The 16490-nt window shown below is 49.7% G+C and overlaps 3 protein-coding genes and 1 long non-coding RNA gene across 7 annotated transcripts in view; 2 read left to right on the top strand and 2 right to left on the bottom strand.

The window, feature by feature from the left end:
- Window positions 1–7064, bottom strand: part of SPAG9 (sperm associated antigen 9) — a 58998-nt gene extending 51934 nt beyond the window's left edge. For both annotated transcript variants that reach the window (XM_085240077.1, XM_085240078.1), the window contains exons 1-2: window positions 6604–7064; window positions 1407–1527 (exon numbers count right to left, since the gene is read on the bottom strand). In XM_085240077.1, coding sequence (XP_085096203.1) covers window positions 1407–1527; window positions 6604–6909 — 427 coding nt within the window. In that variant the 5' untranslated portion in view covers window positions 6910–7064. The remainder of the gene's footprint in view (window positions 1–1406; window positions 1528–6603) is intronic.
- Window positions 7065–10314: 3250 nt separating this feature from the next.
- Window positions 10315–13120, top strand: LOC104913819 (nucleoside diphosphate kinase). Of its 3 annotated transcripts, XM_085240092.1 has the most exons (6): window positions 10363–10452; window positions 10760–10829; window positions 10927–11059; window positions 11546–11647; window positions 12353–12465; window positions 12772–13120. In XM_085240092.1, exons 3-6 carry the CDS (start codon window positions 10931–10933, stop codon window positions 12887–12889), a joined length of 462 nt encoding a protein of 153 aa, XP_085096218.1. In that variant the 5' UTR covers window positions 10363–10452; window positions 10760–10829; window positions 10927–10930; the 3' UTR covers window positions 12890–13120. The 3 variants fall into 3 exon arrangements, with proteins under 3 accessions (XP_010719902.1, XP_010719903.1, XP_085096218.1); XM_010721600.4 differs by lacking the exon at window positions 10760–10829 and having other exon boundaries at window positions 10315–10452; window positions 10858–11059; XM_010721601.4 differs by lacking the exon at window positions 10760–10829 and having other exon boundaries at window positions 10326–10452; window positions 10861–11059.
- Window positions 13121–13946: 826 nt separating this feature from the next.
- On the bottom strand, window positions 13947–14436 carry LOC146543094 (uncharacterized). Its single transcript, XR_014887419.1, has 2 exons — window positions 14304–14436; window positions 13947–14207 (listed from the first exon to the last, which is right to left on the bottom strand). It is a non-coding gene; the product is annotated as an uncharacterized LOC146543094 (long non-coding RNA).
- Window positions 14347–16446, top strand: LOC146543093 (nucleoside diphosphate kinase). Its single transcript, XM_085240093.1, has 5 exons — window positions 14347–14504; window positions 14747–14879; window positions 15301–15402; window positions 15699–15811; window positions 16197–16446. The coding sequence occupies exons 2-5, from the start codon at window positions 14751–14753 to the stop codon at window positions 16312–16314; spliced, it is 462 nt and encodes a 153-aa protein (XP_085096219.1). The 5' UTR covers window positions 14347–14504; window positions 14747–14750; the 3' UTR covers window positions 16315–16446.
- Window positions 16447–16490: the final 44 nt, after the last annotated feature.

Below are 16490 nucleotides of genomic sequence, written 5' to 3'. Positions count from 1 at the left end.
GAATTGTCTGTACAGAATCTGAGAACATGAAACTGCAACAGACCTGTAAAAGTACCTGCCACTAAGTTTTGCCAACAGCATTCAAAGTCACCAACAGATCATGGAGTCTGCTAAAAAAAAAAGTCACAGCACAGAAAGGAATTTCCACTGTTCTGACAGTTCAAAGTCTGGAAAGATTAAGCTGTGCATACCATCTACTTTCATAGCAACACTAGTGCACCGGTACTCCTACCTGGCTGCAGACCCACTCACAACCATGAGAACTAGACTTCACAGCTGATAAAAGAAAGCTCTGTCTTCTTGCACTACAGGTACAAAAGGTGACTAAGAAGGAACAAAAGAGGAAAAATCATTGAAGGAAGGGGTATTCTGACAGCTGGCAGCTCGCTTCTAGAAGCTGATCTTATCCTGACCTGTCCAGGCTTGATATAGGCTGTCACTGCATTTGTACACAGCCCAGCAATAAAAGCTGGGTATTAACAGACATTCTAGTCTCAGGTCAATAGAAGTTAGCTTTGAAGCACCTGTCATCAGCTGGACAAATTGATCTCTTGAATTAATATGAACATTATCTCTGTATTCTGCTAAATGAAGTTTAATGAAAACAAAAATCATAACCTTCATTGAACTCTTAACAGACTCACAGCAAAATAATGAATAGCAGCACAGGTCTTTGTAGGGGCAGGGGAAATGAAATGAGGGGATTTTTAAGGCATTTTAATGTATTACTTCTCTACTGTTCATAAAACTAGAAGTAGACAAACTCATGATCGAGTTTCAATGAACCACTGGTTCAGCCTGCAGCCCAGCAGGAAGCTTAAGCTACACTACATCCCTAACTCGCTACTTCAGGCGAACAAACCATTGCTACATTTTCTCCAAAGTTTCTTCAAGTTCTGTAATTTCACAGAACATCTCACAGTAGAAGAACTCAAGTCTTTTTCTGTAAAAGCTAAATGCATCAAAAATAATTCAGAAATCATACAAATGCCAATTAGAACGAGAAGCATTAATCAACCCAGCAGCACTCCTAAAGTTAGAGACCACATTTATTTCTTGGACAGACAATGGTTTAATAAAACAAGTTTACTTGTGAGAAAGAAAGTTTATTCCATAGTTATTTGTCGTAAAATAAATTCTGAACATCTCCTGAGAAAGTTGTTAAGCAAGAACATAGCATGATTTAAATGGAAAGCAAAAGAACAAATATCAGAAGAATCAGGTTAAAAATAACGTAGCCTGTTTCTAATTGTTTTGCCTTAATCTTAAGGAAAACAAACTTGCACAGGAGTTATCTGTGAAAACACAGATCAGCACAGATATTTAGCATATGATTACCCATGTACAAAATAGATTTTAAATACAATAATATCACATTAAATGAAGTGCATTGTAGTTTTACTCACTTTGATCAGCATAGTTTTTTGCTTTTAGTTCAAGCTGTCGAGTCTGTGATTCTAATGCTTCCACTCTGGTCTGCAAGTCCTTTTTCTCTTGTTCTTGAGAATCCTCAAACTCAATGAATTTCTAGACAGAAGAAAACACTGAAATTAGATCCAATTAAATAAAAAAATTAGAAGCCTAACAAAGCTACTAGATCATTCAGAAGCAACAGATACAGCCATTCCCAGATTTGTTTTAAAGTAGAAAGCCCTGCACTTCAAGCAGCACGCAGGAGAACGTACAGAGCTCTTTACTGCAAAGAAGGGTAATAAGCAGGTTTCCAAAACAACAGATCTGCAGCCCACACTTAACCATGAAGGACACCAATTATGCTCCACTCTGGCATCCACTGGTCAAGCATCCTGCCAGCTACCAAGGATCAGCCTGGGACCAAGAGTGTGAATGGTTTCATTCCACCCCACCTCCACGCACTGCCTGCCAACCCTGCACACAAACACAGCCCTCAGCACCCTTTGATTTGAATGAGCACTGGCCAAGCACACCTTCGCCAGGAAGCCACAACCACCCCACTGCAGCAGGCAGTGGCTAACACAGCTGCTTATGGATACACTCCAGCAGTGCCCATCACATTCTCTGCTACTTTGGTTTACCAAGGCATCACTCACAAAGTCCCGGAGTTCACGACAGTCACAGTTCCATCAGTTACAGGGTAACAGCTTTGTGTGGCAGTGGGAATTGGTTTAACCAGGTACCATTCCTTGTTGGGACCACGAAAAAGCAACATGTGCAAGCAGTTATGTGAACCCCTTACAAACCAGCTTTTCAAACAGTACATTACATGTTATTTGAAGGCAAGAATTTCCAAAGCCTTAACCAACACAGGGATCACAGCTTTTCGCTCTATGAAAGAGCTCAGCTTAACGGGGTCATCAGAAGGGAGGAATTATCATTAAAAAATAGCTCAAATGGAGAAATGCATCAACATCTATGTAGTGGAACAAGAGTTCCTTTCAGGCAAGCTCTGCACAGCTATCACAGGACCACACATGGCATTCATATGACTGTGCCTGAAGCAAAAGCAACTGAGCAGCAGCTGACACTAGCCCAGGTACAGCTGCTCTGGGTTCTGCAACTTAAAAATGAGTTCTTCCCTGCTCTGAAAAGACAGACGTGAAAAAGTCTTTGTAAGTCACATCCTCCAAGATGTTTATGATCATTACTTTGACAGTGTATGAACAAAAATCTCAAACTCACAACCTGTTCATTCTCTCCTTTGTAGATGACACAATGGCTTTGCCCCTTCCACACTGAAAATTCAAGTCATGTCCAGCTTATTCATTCTTAGCAGACTCCCTTTTATAAAAGGGCTTCAAAGTTTGACACAAATTTGGCACCAGGGCTAAATGCCAACACGGACTGCTAAATTAAACATGGGAAACATGAAGGAAGAACTGTAACATGAAACTGTAACATCTCTGTCTAGCTGGTTCTCTGATGATCAGTCAGATGCGTCCCATAACTTGGGGAAGGCTGGTGACAATTATACTTTTGACTAAACAGCCGTTCAAAGCCTTCAGTATCACTGCTACTAATGAAACTCATCATTTCACCCTGGTGTTCCTCAATTGCACGCATTAAGAGTGGTTTTGTTTTAAAGTTAAATGATTTGGGTAAATGTTCCATGGATTCTGCCTTCATTTTGTTAGAGTTAGAATCTAAGTTACAAATCCTCAAAGAATTTTCTGAGTAGAGCTGGGTCAATTTTCCCCCCTCGCTCTGCTGTGCACTATTCCAGACCAAACCACGGCCTGAGCCCTTCAAACTGAGCGTCTGTGCTGCCGTGCCCTGCCACAGCCTGTGTGACTGCCACGGGAAGGCCAGGCAGGCAGGCACCACTGCAGCCAAGGACGTGGGCAATAGCTTGGAGCACTGCTCACTTCTGGCACTGCTTAAAGAAGATGCAGCAGCACACGTAGGAACACGCTGGCTACTCGCTGTACTGTTGTTACTGGGTATTCTCTCATTTCAACCCAAGCTATTGGTTACACAAAATACTGAAGCAGGCAAAACCTGGCATTCTCCATTCCAAGTGACTTCCTCTCTAGCCCACAAAGTCATAGCTTACAACTCCCAAGAGAAGTGAGTTTTCTGGCTTTTTTTTCCCCCCGCAAAGAACACGCTGAAGAACACCAAGATGTCTTTAAACACTCATTCCAATGACAGAAGACACTGCAACCAAAGGGCTCAGCCTGCCCTTAGAAGACCACCTTGTTCAAGGCTCTTGGTCTGTGATGATCAATGCCAGTCTGCATCCTAGTTTTGACATATAATGAGGTGTAAGCACAGGATCCAAAGCACACCTCCTTCTGCTGAAATGCAAACCTCAGATACCTTCATAAGCTATGTTTAGCAACTCCCTTTTACTCCTCCCCATTTTCTCCAGGCAGCATCAACTATGTCACTTCAGACAGACATTTGTCTGACCTGCTCTTAAAGGCCTCTGGTACAAAGCAATATGATTTACAAGTTTTTATATAGATTTATCACTATATTAAGCGTACTGCAATAATTATTGCAATGAACATGAACGTGAATCACAGAACAGTGTAGCATGTACAATTTGAACAACCACCCAAGCAAACAATCATTTGATGACTCGGTAATATACAGTCACCAAAATTAGGCATTTCTTCCTACATTTGTCTTTATTGCCTCCTCCCTTACACGCTGGCATGCTTCCCTGACACGTGATCCAGGTGCAGCACTCAGCAAATCTGACTTGAGGGTGCCTCCCACTTGGCTGCCTTCATCACCCTGTGACAAACACTTGAGTAACTTCCACTGTGACGATGCTCCCAGCCAAAGGCAGCTGTGTTCACGTACACATGGAAGGTCAGCTACAGAACCAGCTCAGCTAGACACTGTGCAGATAAAAATACATGGAGATGAAAACAACCGAGGATGAAGTTGATGCTGTTGTAGTAAACTGCCCATGTTTCCAGGTCCAAGTGAAACTCCTGCTAGACATGCACAACCACAGCAATAACAAGTTCTTCCTGCAGAAGTAAGACATAAGATCACACAACACCAGATCTCTTATCCTCTCCCACTTCTTTGTTGCAGGGCTCACTGCCTCATTACTAGGTAGGAAGGTTAAGCTGTGCGCTGCTGTGAGCAGAACAACCCAATAGGAAGTTCCTCTATTTCTCCAGCTCTACCACAAAGTGCACCATGTTAAAGCCAGGCAAATTACAGCAATTAGAAAGATCACAATCGGTATCAAAGGGAACTGAAAAGATCTGGTACTTCTGAATTCTTCCTTATTTTAAAGTCACTGTAACAGAAGTCCACAGACAACAATTTTGAGAACGTTTCTTAAACACTCAGTTCAGGAACTAAGAAGCAAATTAGGACATCGGTACATAGATGTTTCTACTCAAACAGCAAACCATTAACATTCATCAAGGCGCTGCCGCAAATAAGAACTTCTACAATGTCAGGGAGAAAATAAAAGGCAGCTCCTGAGTTTCACAGAACAGAAAGTTCCTCAGGACAGCCCAACAGAGAGCATGGGATATCCAACTGCATGGCTCCCAAGTGTCCGTTTTGCTACCAGAGCACACAAGGAACCTTCACAATGAACAGAAACAAAAACACACAGCCAATAACCTGCTGTGTCCAAGAAAATAGCGCTATATTCACGTTCCTTCCTTTTCTTTCAGAGACACCACACAGTGCCCCAGTATCAGAAAAAAGTCACAACCATCAAGTCTGACAACATATATCCCAGGAGCATGCAAGGCCTTATACAACACTGTCATGTATACACAGCATAAGCAACCCCAAGAAGATGACCTTTGTGCTTACAGCAGAAAATGTGGTCTTTGATCCAGCTGCACTTTAGAAAGCATCAGTGAGCTGTCTTGGGAGGAGTAGTTTTTCAGACAGCATAACGCTGGTCCCTTTAAGTTCATTTATCATGACACAAAAAAACAGTGATCACAGCAAGGGTCTGAGGAACCACAATAACAATTAATACCGTATTCTATTTCACCATAATATTGTGGTTTCTGTTTTGCTGCCCAAGGCCTGCTTTTTTCAATCTGGCAAGTGCTGCCTGCATTTCAAGCTTGATTGATTTTTCCTGTGAATCAGTTCAGAAAACATACATCACTCCCTTCCTCTTACCCTCTTAAGAACAACGTCTTAAAAGAAGCCTTTTCTATCGGCCTGTATCAGAATGAGGGATTTGCAGCAACAACCTCCAGACCAAAGTCCACAAAGCAGTTAAAGGTGCTGCTGGACAGGGACAAGGAACGGTTTATTGGTCCAGGAGGCTGGGAACACCTGACACCACATTTGCAGGGCAACACTTTTCACTCAAATCCATAACATACACATATTTGTACAATGCAAACAACGCTTTGCAAATTCAGCTGTCTTCAACAACGTTGCCTTCATCTTCAGTGTTATTATTTTGATTTTTCAAAAATTTAGAAGGGAAACAACCCCAGAGGCAAACACGGGACACGAAGTCTGGAAATAGAGTCATAAGATGGTTTGTTCTATTACAGGTAATGCTGTCAATCCAATTTCCTACAGTGAGGGACAATGGGCTGAGAGCAGCCATCCTGCACAGCTGCCTTCTATTGTACTGCTTTATGCTCCAGCAGAAAAAACAAACAAAAAACCCCACAAGTCAATGGCAAGGGTATTCTTAGGTATTTCTACCCTTTTTTGTGGCAACATATGAAGCCAGAGCTCGATTTCGAGCATTCCGCACCACCTGTTGCCGGCCGCAGCTTTGATGCGCCAACTTTGACGAGCCGCAGTCAGGACAGCAGCTATTCCCACGCGTTTTGCAGCGCATCGCTCCGCTCCGGGAACGCTCCCTGAGTCGAGCCGACGGAGCGCCCCGACACGGCTGGGACACACGGCTGGGACGGCGGGCGGGCAGCGCAGCCAACGCCCGGCCACCAGCCAGCAACGCAGCGCCGCTCCGCCGGGCCCGCCGCCCCGAACGGCGCCGCGAGGCCGCGGGAACCGGCGGGGAGCACTCCGCAGCGCCGCACGGCCCCGACCGCGGCGGCCTCGCCCCGGCTCCCCCCGCGGCCCCGCAGCCGGCAGTAACGGCAGTAACGCCGCCGCCCCGCCGAGGAAGCGCGGAGCCGCCGCCCGCGGCCCCCCCGGCCCACGCACCTCCTCGGCCTGTTTGCGCAGCGCCTTCTCCCGCTCGTACTGCGTGAGGAGCTGCTCGTTGTCGTCCCGCAGCAGCTCCAGCTCCACGCTGGTCTCCTGGCTGTGGGCGCACACCGAATCCAGGTTCTCCAGCACGGCCACCACCAGCGGCATCAGCTCGGCCACCACCTCCTCGTCGTAGCGCCCGATGAGCCGCTCGAACTCGCGGTAGATGGAGCCCGCCAGCCCCGACACCCGCTCCGACATCATGGCGGGGCCGGGGCCGCCGGGGTCCTCCTGGTACACCACGCCGTCCGCCAGCTCCATGGCGAGCGCCTGGCCTCGGGGGGCGGCGGCGTGTGGCGGGGCGGCGGGGCCTCGGCTGCGGCCGGGCCGAAGGAGGGACGGAGACGGGCGGGGGGCGGAGAGCGGCGGCGGCGCGCGGCACTGACCTCACCGCCGCGCCGGGGCGGGGCGGGGCTGCTCGTCACGTGGCGGGGGCGGGGCCCGGCGGTGAGGTCACGCGGGCGGGGCTGGGCAGGAAGCGGGGAGCGGCTGAGGGCGATCACGTGGGCGGAGCTGGGCGGGAAGGCGGCCGGGGGCCGGGCTGGGCGTGGTGCGGGTTGCCGCTTGTTGTGAGGGGACCGCGGTGCGGCCGTGCGTGTTACGGCGTCACGTAGTGCAGCGCGGGGCGTAAATAGATCGAGTGATTTACCTAGGGGTGACTGACGTGGCTAAAACTAGTTTTTAGGGCTTAGCGGCACTGAAACGACGCTGAGTTCGCTGTTCTCGAATCCCTGACAAAAAAAAAAAAAAAGGCCTTGTATTTTTAATGAGCTCTGATAAATTAATACCGGAAATCCAATCTGTTAGCAGGAACCTTCAATGGAAAGCAAGGTCGCGCTTGCTGATAGAGATGGATTTCCTGGGATTTGGGGTGGTGAATTCCGTGCTTTCTCACGGGAATGCTGTCAGCTATTTCTGGCATTCATTGTAAACTGGAAAGCATCTACAACGATGTGACAGCGTTAGAGATCTCCGTGTTCACAATACAATCCATCGCTGCGGAAACGGCTGTTTTCCCTCGGGAAAATATCTTGTGTGTGTCACGGAGGGCGCCGAACGTGCGGCGGCGCGGAGCCCCGCGCTGCGCTGTGGTGGCCGCAGTGATTCCCGCTGCGGTGGCCGCAGTGATTCCCGCTGTGGCGGCTGCAGTGATTCCCGCTGCCATTCAGCAGAGCTGCGTGCTGCGCGCCCTCCTGGCCGGCTGGCACCGCACCGCACCGCACAGAGCGCACAAGACGCTGCATGCAGGGGATGGGCGCAGATTTCGGTCCCTGTGTTGGATTGGCGTGTGAGCTCTGCTCAGACATCACTGATACTTCACATGGAAGTGAAACGGATATTGAACCGCAGCCGGGGCAACTGAGAAAAGACGCGATGTATGCTGCCCTGCTCACATCTCTTCACGTGAAATTTTCATTTACATTTTTGGAAATCACCTCTGATGTTGTTTTGCATTTCTCTTCAGCAGTCGTGCACTGAGAGAAGAACGGCAGCTCCTCCCTGCTGGCTGGCAGGCCAGCTGCTATGGACAGCAGCCCTCTGATACTGCCTGCCCAGGGGAGCTGGCTGAGAAAACCTCTCTCCTTTTACATCCCCCGTGGTTTCACGTTTACCCCAGTTGTTGGTATTGAGGAAGATGCTGAGAGCCTTTGGGATGGGTGTTACTGCCTTATGTCTGCTGTTTTTTCTTTCCTTAAATTGATCCTGAATAAACCTTGCAGGAGGGATGCCGGCAGTTGAGAGGTAGCCCCTTTGGCTCTACCTGGTTGGAAGGTCAATCCAATAGTGGGAGACTTCCAACCTAGACCTCACTGCACTGTTCAGGATTGCTTCTGCGTGATGTGGACAGCTATGAACACCCACAGATGATTGTAAAGATAACAGTACCAATCAAATTGCTGCAAAGACCCTTCTGTCTGTATAGTTTTATCAGCATTGCCATCATACTTGGCTAATCACACAAATACATTAGCTCCTTTTGGCAGAGAGCAAAAGTGGGTCAAGGTGTCTGCTGACAGCCTTTAAGGGAAGGGGTCTCTAAGGATATACTATTTTTATCCTCTTTCTATTAGCAAAATTGATAGATGTGGTTTTATTTTCAAGTAGCTTGAGTGAGTCCATCCCAGAGCAGGCAGGCTGCTACCACTGCAGTCAGAGCAAGGAGCACAGGGAGAAGGGGCTGTTTGTGCTCCTGTTTTATTTCTGGTCACCTGGAAGTTTTCTACTGCAGATAAATGAAGTATTTAAAAATACGAACATTGGCAAAACTACCTGGGACAAGCTGCAGGTAGTTTAGGGATGTATCTTGTTGGCATTCTTACTATTTCCGATCATGTTTTATCATGCACACAATCAATGTGAGATCGGAAACTCAGGGGTATATTAAAAATAGAACAAGATTTGGAATTGTATCCTAGCTGCTTGCCAGCAGGTTAAGAAATATGGAAGGCCCCGTCAGGTTAGTAAACTAATGGAGCTTTTGTTACCTGAAAGCAGTGGCTGTCTGTGGTGACAGCATGAGGAGAATGCAATTCACACTCATGGAAAAAGAACTCCTTGAAAAAGAAATTTGGTTTTGGATAATGAAAGTTATATTCCACATCTCTAGAAATAACAGTTTATCTGAAAGTAAATTGACTTTGATTTACCAGGAAAGAGAATTAACTACTGAATCAGTTTGAGACGAGAAGAACTTAGCTGGGACTTTACCCAGAGGAAGAAATTAATTCTATAGCCTTTTTTGTCTTAAAGCACCACAGGATTCAAGCAAGAATCGGGTGAAGGATGATGGCTGAAATAATCAGACGATAGCAGTAAGCTCAATGGAGGGCACCAGGCTGGCCATGAGGAGCAAGATGTGCACAGCACAAAATGTAAGTCGGGGAGAACTCCCCGATTTGGGGTGGTATGGAAGCAGGATTTCAGTCGAGATCTTCATAGAGCTGTGCACAAAACAAGGCTGGGAGCTGCGTGCAGATCCTCCTAATGGTTGAAGCCGTTCACAGGCTGTTACCTCCGGCTTATTCAAAAGCCCTGGTTTTAGGTGAGTGAATGGCTGGGGCTCAGTGATGGACTCATTCATTCAAACTCTGTTGACTGAACACTTGGAGGTCTCTTTTCTCTCAGCCTCCGCTTGGCTGGGCTGCCTGGGGCATGGCAGCGGTACATAAAAACTAACAATAGTTCTGTGGTGTTTTATGCCCTAGGTAATGAACAACGTGTGCTGCTAACTATGGCACTTCAGAAGTGCCGAAGACGACCCCTATTTAATGAGGGTACGAGGCTTGGCAGGGACCACACGCAGCGCTGAGCTGAAGCTGCCGCCTGCATTGCCCACCCCATGGCAGCGCTCTGCCTCAATCGCCTGGCAGCTTCCAGCAGGGCTGTAAGTGGTGCCTGCTGCTGCCTTTGCTTGTTCGTGGGGATCTCTTCTGTTTCTAAATACCGCTCTGCCTTTGCGAGAACTACAGCGTTAGGAGCTGTAACAGTAGTGTGAAATATCTTAAAAAAAGTTGTATTGAAGCAACAACGTAAGCGCAATACTCGTTTGCTTTCAGGAAGGCCCGCGGAGCAGAGCGCGAGGAACCCCGCCGTTCCCGCTACCAACAGCGGCTGGGCACGCGCTGCTTTCGGCCGCGGGAGCAGCGGGCTGCGGGCGGACCCGACGCGCCGAGCGTCCCCTGCTGGCCGGAGGCCGCGCCGTCGCCATGGCAACCGTGCGGGCTGGATGGCCCGGGGGCGGCCCGGGGCTAAGCCGGGCTAGGCGGCCGCGGCAGCGCCAGAGCCGTGCGGGGCTGCCAGCAGGTGAGACGGAGCGGCGCGGAGCGGGACGAGGAGCGGGGCCTGGCCGGGCTGGGCGGGGTCTGGCTGTGCTCGCGCGTTTACCTGCGTGTGTGTGCACGTGTGTGTGCTGTGCTCGCAGCGAGCCGTGCGCCGAAACCGGAGAGCAGCCATTGACAGATGAAAATGATGTTTATGGATTGATATTTTGCCCTGAATCGCAGCCAGCAGTCCCTCCGTGGTCCTTTGCTTTTGTTTTATTTACAGCTCTTCTGCTCTTCCCACTTGCTAATTGCACGGTTCTGTATTTTGCAAACTTACTGTTCCCTAGTTACTTCTGTAGCATTGTGCCCGTCGTGCAGATCGACCTTCAGGTGCTGCCGATGTGCACAGCGCGCCAGGTAAGAATTTCAGGTCTAATGATTGCAGCAGGACACAGGAGCCGGGGCTGGGGCTGCACTCGCTGCTGACCCCGAGACGGTGGCTGCCCCTGGCCAGGACCATGGCTTCCATCTCAGAGCGCACCTTCATCGCCATCAAGCCTGACGGCGTGCAGCGGGGGTTGGTGGGAGAAATCATCCGGCGCTTCGAGCAGAAGGGCTTCAAGCTGGTGGCCATGAAGCTGACACACGTAAGCTGTCCTTCCCTTGTGTTCTTAATAGGAATATCAATCTGAAAACAGAGCAGCAAATGATAAAGAGGAGTGCTCAGAAGAGTTAAACCTGGAACTCCGATAAGTCTTTGGGTGTTCTGGAGAAGTTCCAGTTGCCAGCTCTGGCTAAATGCTTTAGACACGCTAAGCACGCTAATTTTAGTAACTTGATGTCCTTAGTCTGAGGAGAACATTCTTGTGCACCCTATTCTCAATTGATATCTCTGGATATATTCAACAAATGCCAGGTCACATAAGCTACCTGCATTGGCAAATAGAGACTTTCAGAAGTTCAGATATAGTTAAGGCCAACAGTTGAAACCCACATTTACTAAAAGTTCTAGGAACTTAGTAGAAATGCTGAATTTCAAAGTGTGTGCAGCTAACCTATGTGATTTCAGCATACTCTTACAGAAAGCTTTCTGTTGTTGTGGGGGTTTTTTGATTATTTGTTTTTTAATGCAGGCCTCTGAGGACCTTCTGAGGGAGCACTACATCGACCTCAAGGACCGCCCGTTCTATGACGGCCTGGTGCACTACATGCACTCCGGGCCTGTTGTAGCTATGGTGAGTCCTTACAAATGAAGTTTAGCTGAGAAAAACAAGGTGCTCAGCTGCCTCGCAAAGAGGCTCGTGTTACCTACTGGATACTAATTTACCTTTAAAAGAGATTTTAGAAACTTAGATTTAAATAATGTGGTTAGGAAGCACAGTCAGGAAGATGTACTGCAAAGTCAGTTTAAAAAAAAATAAGTTTTTCCATAATCTTTCTCACAATTGAAACAGTATGTTGAGGAAGAGGGCAAAGGAAATTGAGAACCAAAGCTGAGACCTAGAGACAGTAAAGCTGCATGAAAAACCCACTATGGAATAGCATGTGTTAATCAAGCAGAGAACTGATGGTGGAATAGAGATTACTTTCAAGTTAAAGTAACTTTTGAAAACCTTGTTTAGTCTAATTTTATTAGAAGGAATTTTTCCCTTTATGATGTAGTTGTGAAATAATTGAACTGGAGGTCGAGATCCTCAGTGAGCAGAAAGCTTTTCTGGAAGAGTGCTTCACATCCTGAGATTTAAAGTCATTCTCTTCCCATGAGCATTGCAGATGGGTACCAAGAATCTCACAGAAAAACTGGAGATAAAATAAGCCTTGCTGTTGGGATGATGGTTTGTGCAGTGATGGACAGCACTGCGTTGTTCTGGAACACATCATTAACTCTGCTTTGTCTACAGATAAGATTTTATCATCTTAATGCATTTTTTTTCCCTTAGGTGTGGGAGGGTCTTAATGTGATTAAGACTGGAAGAGTGATGCTGGGGGAAACTAATCCCATGGATTCCAAGCCTGGCACTATTCGCGGCGACCTCTGTGTGCAAGTTGGAAGGTATATTTGCACAGTATTGATATCACCTGCAGATAGGAAAGGGCAGTGGTGTGTCATGGTGTGGCAGAGCTGTGCTGCAGGCTGCCCTCCCTGGGGCAGTGTGGCAGTGTGCAGAGATGGAGAGAGAGCTGCAGTCCTCACTGTGACAGAAACGCTGAGCAAAGCTGGCACAGCCTGCTCTGTGCCTGCCTGCTGCTGCCTTACCATTACGTACAACTTCTGCGTGCAATGGAGACCACTTAAAAATGGAGTTTGCTTTGCTTTGAGGTTGGAGATTACATTACTTTTATATCAATCTTTTCCTAGGAACATCATCCATGGGAGCGACTCTTTAGAAAGCGCCGAGGCAGAGATCAACCTGTGGTTCACTCCTGAAGAACTGGTTGAGTACAGGAGCTGCGCTCACGAATGGATCTACGAGTAGAACTGAGGCTCTGCCTTTGGTATCTGGCTGTGCTCTAGTTAGCTCCAGCCCTTGCATCACCTCCTGCAAACCTGCGTCGGAAACCTGCCACTGCACCGCTGTGAATACTGAGCAGCGGCCGCTGTTGCTTTGGTTAGAAAACTACCAAGCTGTAGATAGAAATGTGCTTTAAAAACGTTTCAGATGTTTATGTGGGTGGTAGAGATGAAATTAAACTGTAGAGAAGCAAAACGTTCCTCGTTAATAACACAGAACACGGCTTCACGAAACGCTTTGCAGCTGCAGGGAGGCAGAGAGGAGCGCGCAGCCGGGGCGGGGCGGGGCGGGGCGGGGGGCACGGCGTGGTGCTGCTGGGCTGCCGGGCTGCGCAGTGCAGCGCTGCGTGCGCGTGGTGGGGCTGCGCGGGGCATCCGCTCAAGCGAACGCTCAGACCCAAAGCAGCTACGGGAAAAGAAACCTTATTTCTCATTCCAGAACGTGCTGTGCCTGTATGCAGAGCTCAGTGAAATGAGAACTTGTCTCCAGAATGATGTGCTTTCAATTCTTTTTTTTTTCTGCACAGGATTTATGTAGCGTTTTGAGGAAGGATTATAGGTCAGGCTTTTTTGAAACCCCCTTTTTATGTGAAAAGAAGATTTAGTAGGAGAACGGATGAGTGCGATCCACTTTCAGCCAGAAAGCACACGGGGAAAAATGGAATGGAGTCTGCTTTGCTGCCCAAACTGCTAACAGCTGTGATGGCTCTGTCTGTGATGGCTGCACGTCCAGCACGGCCTGCTTTGGGATGAGGTATTTCAGAAGTGACTCCAGTATTGTTATTTTTAATCGTGTAAAGAAATCCGTTCACAATAATGCTGAGCATCTTTCAGTAGGGACGGCTGCTCCTGCCGGGGAGAGCATCAGCCAGCACTTCCACTGACTGCATGGGTGTCGATGCCATTTATCAGCCCATCTATCCGTAAATCAGTTTATTGTAGCATTCCTTAAAAGCAGCACTCGTGTGTCAGTAGTTGTTTGCACTCCGCAGCGCTCAATTATTTCAAATACTGAACCACAGTGGAACTGAGATCATCTCTTTAATGTTATGGAGGCGCTGAGCCCCGCAGAGGAGATGCTCCAAAGTAAATGTTTGCCGTTTCTTACGTGAAATAAAGGGTTATTTTCAGCACACTGCCTTAGGGCTAATCAATTAATGAGTCTAACGAGCGGGAACAAATTAGGTACTAAAGTGCGGGTGAGGCCGTCAGGCTCGTGCCGACACGCGGTGCTGCACGAGGTGCGTGATGAAGCTAAATATCCTGCATCGCTTCGCTTCTCACTATGGGGAAAAAAAAAAAGCATTTCGTCACCCGGCATTCGCTGCTATTACCGCGCTGTCCATCCCCCAGCTCCGCTTTTCATCCCTCATTTTCACCGCAGAGCGCAGCGCGGACTGCAGCCCCGGCCGCGGAGCCGCAGCGCCCATCACCGCGCACGGCCGCATTGCAGCCGCCCCGGCCGCGCCGCCCCTCCGCCCCTCCCTCCCGCAGGGCGGCCTTCCGGCGCACGGCCGCCTCCTCCTCTTCCTCCTCCTCCTCTTCCTCCTCTTTCTTCGGCGGCTGCGGAGCTGCGGGAGGTGCGCGCGGCGCTGGGTTCGGGTCGGCGCGGCGGGAGGGGATGCGAGCGGGGCGGGCGGCTCTGTGCGGGCATCGCCCTGGGACGGGACGGGAGCGGGGCGGGGCAGTGCGGGCAATGCGGGGCGATGTGGGGCAGTGCGGGCCGGGCGCCACGTGGGCCGTGCGGCGCAATGGCGGAGGGGCCGCGGGCCGACCTTGAGCCGGGGGGCTCAGATTGAGGCTGTGCGCTCGTGTTCCGCAGCGCCATGGCTGCCAGCTGCGAGCGCACCTTCATCGCCATCAAGCCCGACGGCGTGCAGCGGGGGCTGGTGGGAGAAATCATCAAACGCTTCGAGCAGAAGGGCTTCCGCCTGGTGGCCATGAAGTTCGTGCACGTAAGTCGAGGCCGGAACTGCCGGCCGTGCCCGGCGCTTTCTTTCCGCCGTCCCCACGGGCCCTCGGGTACGAGTCCGTCCCGGCGGCACGAAATGCTCCCGAACGCGCGGCCCGGGCGAACCGGCGGCGGCCATCGGCGCTCCGCCTGCCCGAAGCGGCGAGCGGCACCGCGGTGCGATGCGGCCAGCGGGGGAGCGGGGAGGAGCCGAGCCGGAACCGCTGTGCCCCACCGCCGCCCCGCCGGGAGAGCGGCTGCTTTTCTCGAGGCCCGCGGGCGCCCGCCGGGCAGCAGCTGCTGCAGTGCCGGTAGCGTTTCGGAGTGCTGGAAACAGTCGCGGGTGTTAAATCTTACAGCCGTGATCCCTTTGTGGGTTGGGATGGGGGATGACGTACTGACATACTCCCTTCGTGCTCCCGCAGGCCTCTGAGGACCTCCTCAAGCAGCATTACATCGACCTGAAGGATCGGCCCTTCTACCCCGGCCTGGTGAAGTACATGAACTCCGGCCCCGTTGTGGCCATGGTAGGCAGCGTGCTCGTACTGAGGGAAAGCTTCCTCACACGGATCTGGGAAAGATGCGTGCTTAAGATTCCTGCTGAGATGCTTCCTGTGTGTTAAAATTCCCCCAAACTCACTTTCTGCACAAAAAACCCCTTAAGGTTTGGGGGTAAAAAAGGAAGCGAGGGTCACTGTCCCACAGAAACCCACCTGAAGGGGTTTCTGCTTTGTGGTGAAGCCCTCACCTTGGGCCAGGTGTCACTGCTCAAGGTGTGGAATTCTGGCCTGACGGTTGGTTTGCTGTCTTTTCTCCCCTGTAGGTGTGGGAAGGGCTCAATGTGGTTAAAACAGGCAGAGTGATGCTGGGGGAAACCAACCCTGCGGACTCGAAGCCCGGCACCATCCGTGGGGATTTCTGCATCCAAGTGGGAAGGTTGGTGCTCAGCTGCTTCTCTATACAGATCACAGTTAGCAGGGGTAGGCTTTTCTCAGGGAAATCAAACTGCTGGTGGCTAACCTGGTCCGATGGGGTTTTATTTGCAGGTTGCAGCCTATAACAACCACTTAGGACAGTGGCTGGGTACAAAACTTCTTAAAATTCAGCTACGTGGCAGAGCTCCATGTAAGATCAGGCAGTGGCTGCTGCAGTAGAATAGCCCCGTGCCCCCACCCTGCTGGGTGTAGTGAGCAGAGCTTATAGTGGAGCTGTGCAAGTGCTGTACCTGAGATAAGGGTTGTAGCTTTAGGTGCTTCATCCCCACTTTTTCCACTCGTAGAGTTTTTTTTCTTTATATTAAACAATGTTGCACTGTTCACAGAAACATCATCCACGGCAGCGACTCTGTAGAAAGTGCCCAGAAGGAGATCAACCTTTGGTTCAAACCAGCAGAGCTCATTGACTACAGATCGTGTGCACATGACTGGATCTATGAGTGATGCCAGCTTCCACAGTGAATTGTGCCTTCTGACTGTCATCTCACTCCAGCTAATGATCTGGGAGCAATTAGCACAGCGGTTATCTTGACAACGTTTCAGAACCATCAAAAATAAATGGATGATGTAAATGAACTGCTTACGGTGCATTCATTGTAGAACAGACCTGTTGTGCTGAA

This window comes from Meleagris gallopavo, chromosome 20 (genome assembly GCF_905368555.1).
Source record: "Meleagris gallopavo chromosome 20, MGAL_WU_HG_1.1, whole genome shotgun sequence".
NCBI lineage: Eukaryota > Metazoa > Chordata > Aves > Galliformes > Phasianidae > Meleagris > Meleagris gallopavo.
This window is presented reverse-complemented; position numbering and strand designations above follow the sequence as displayed.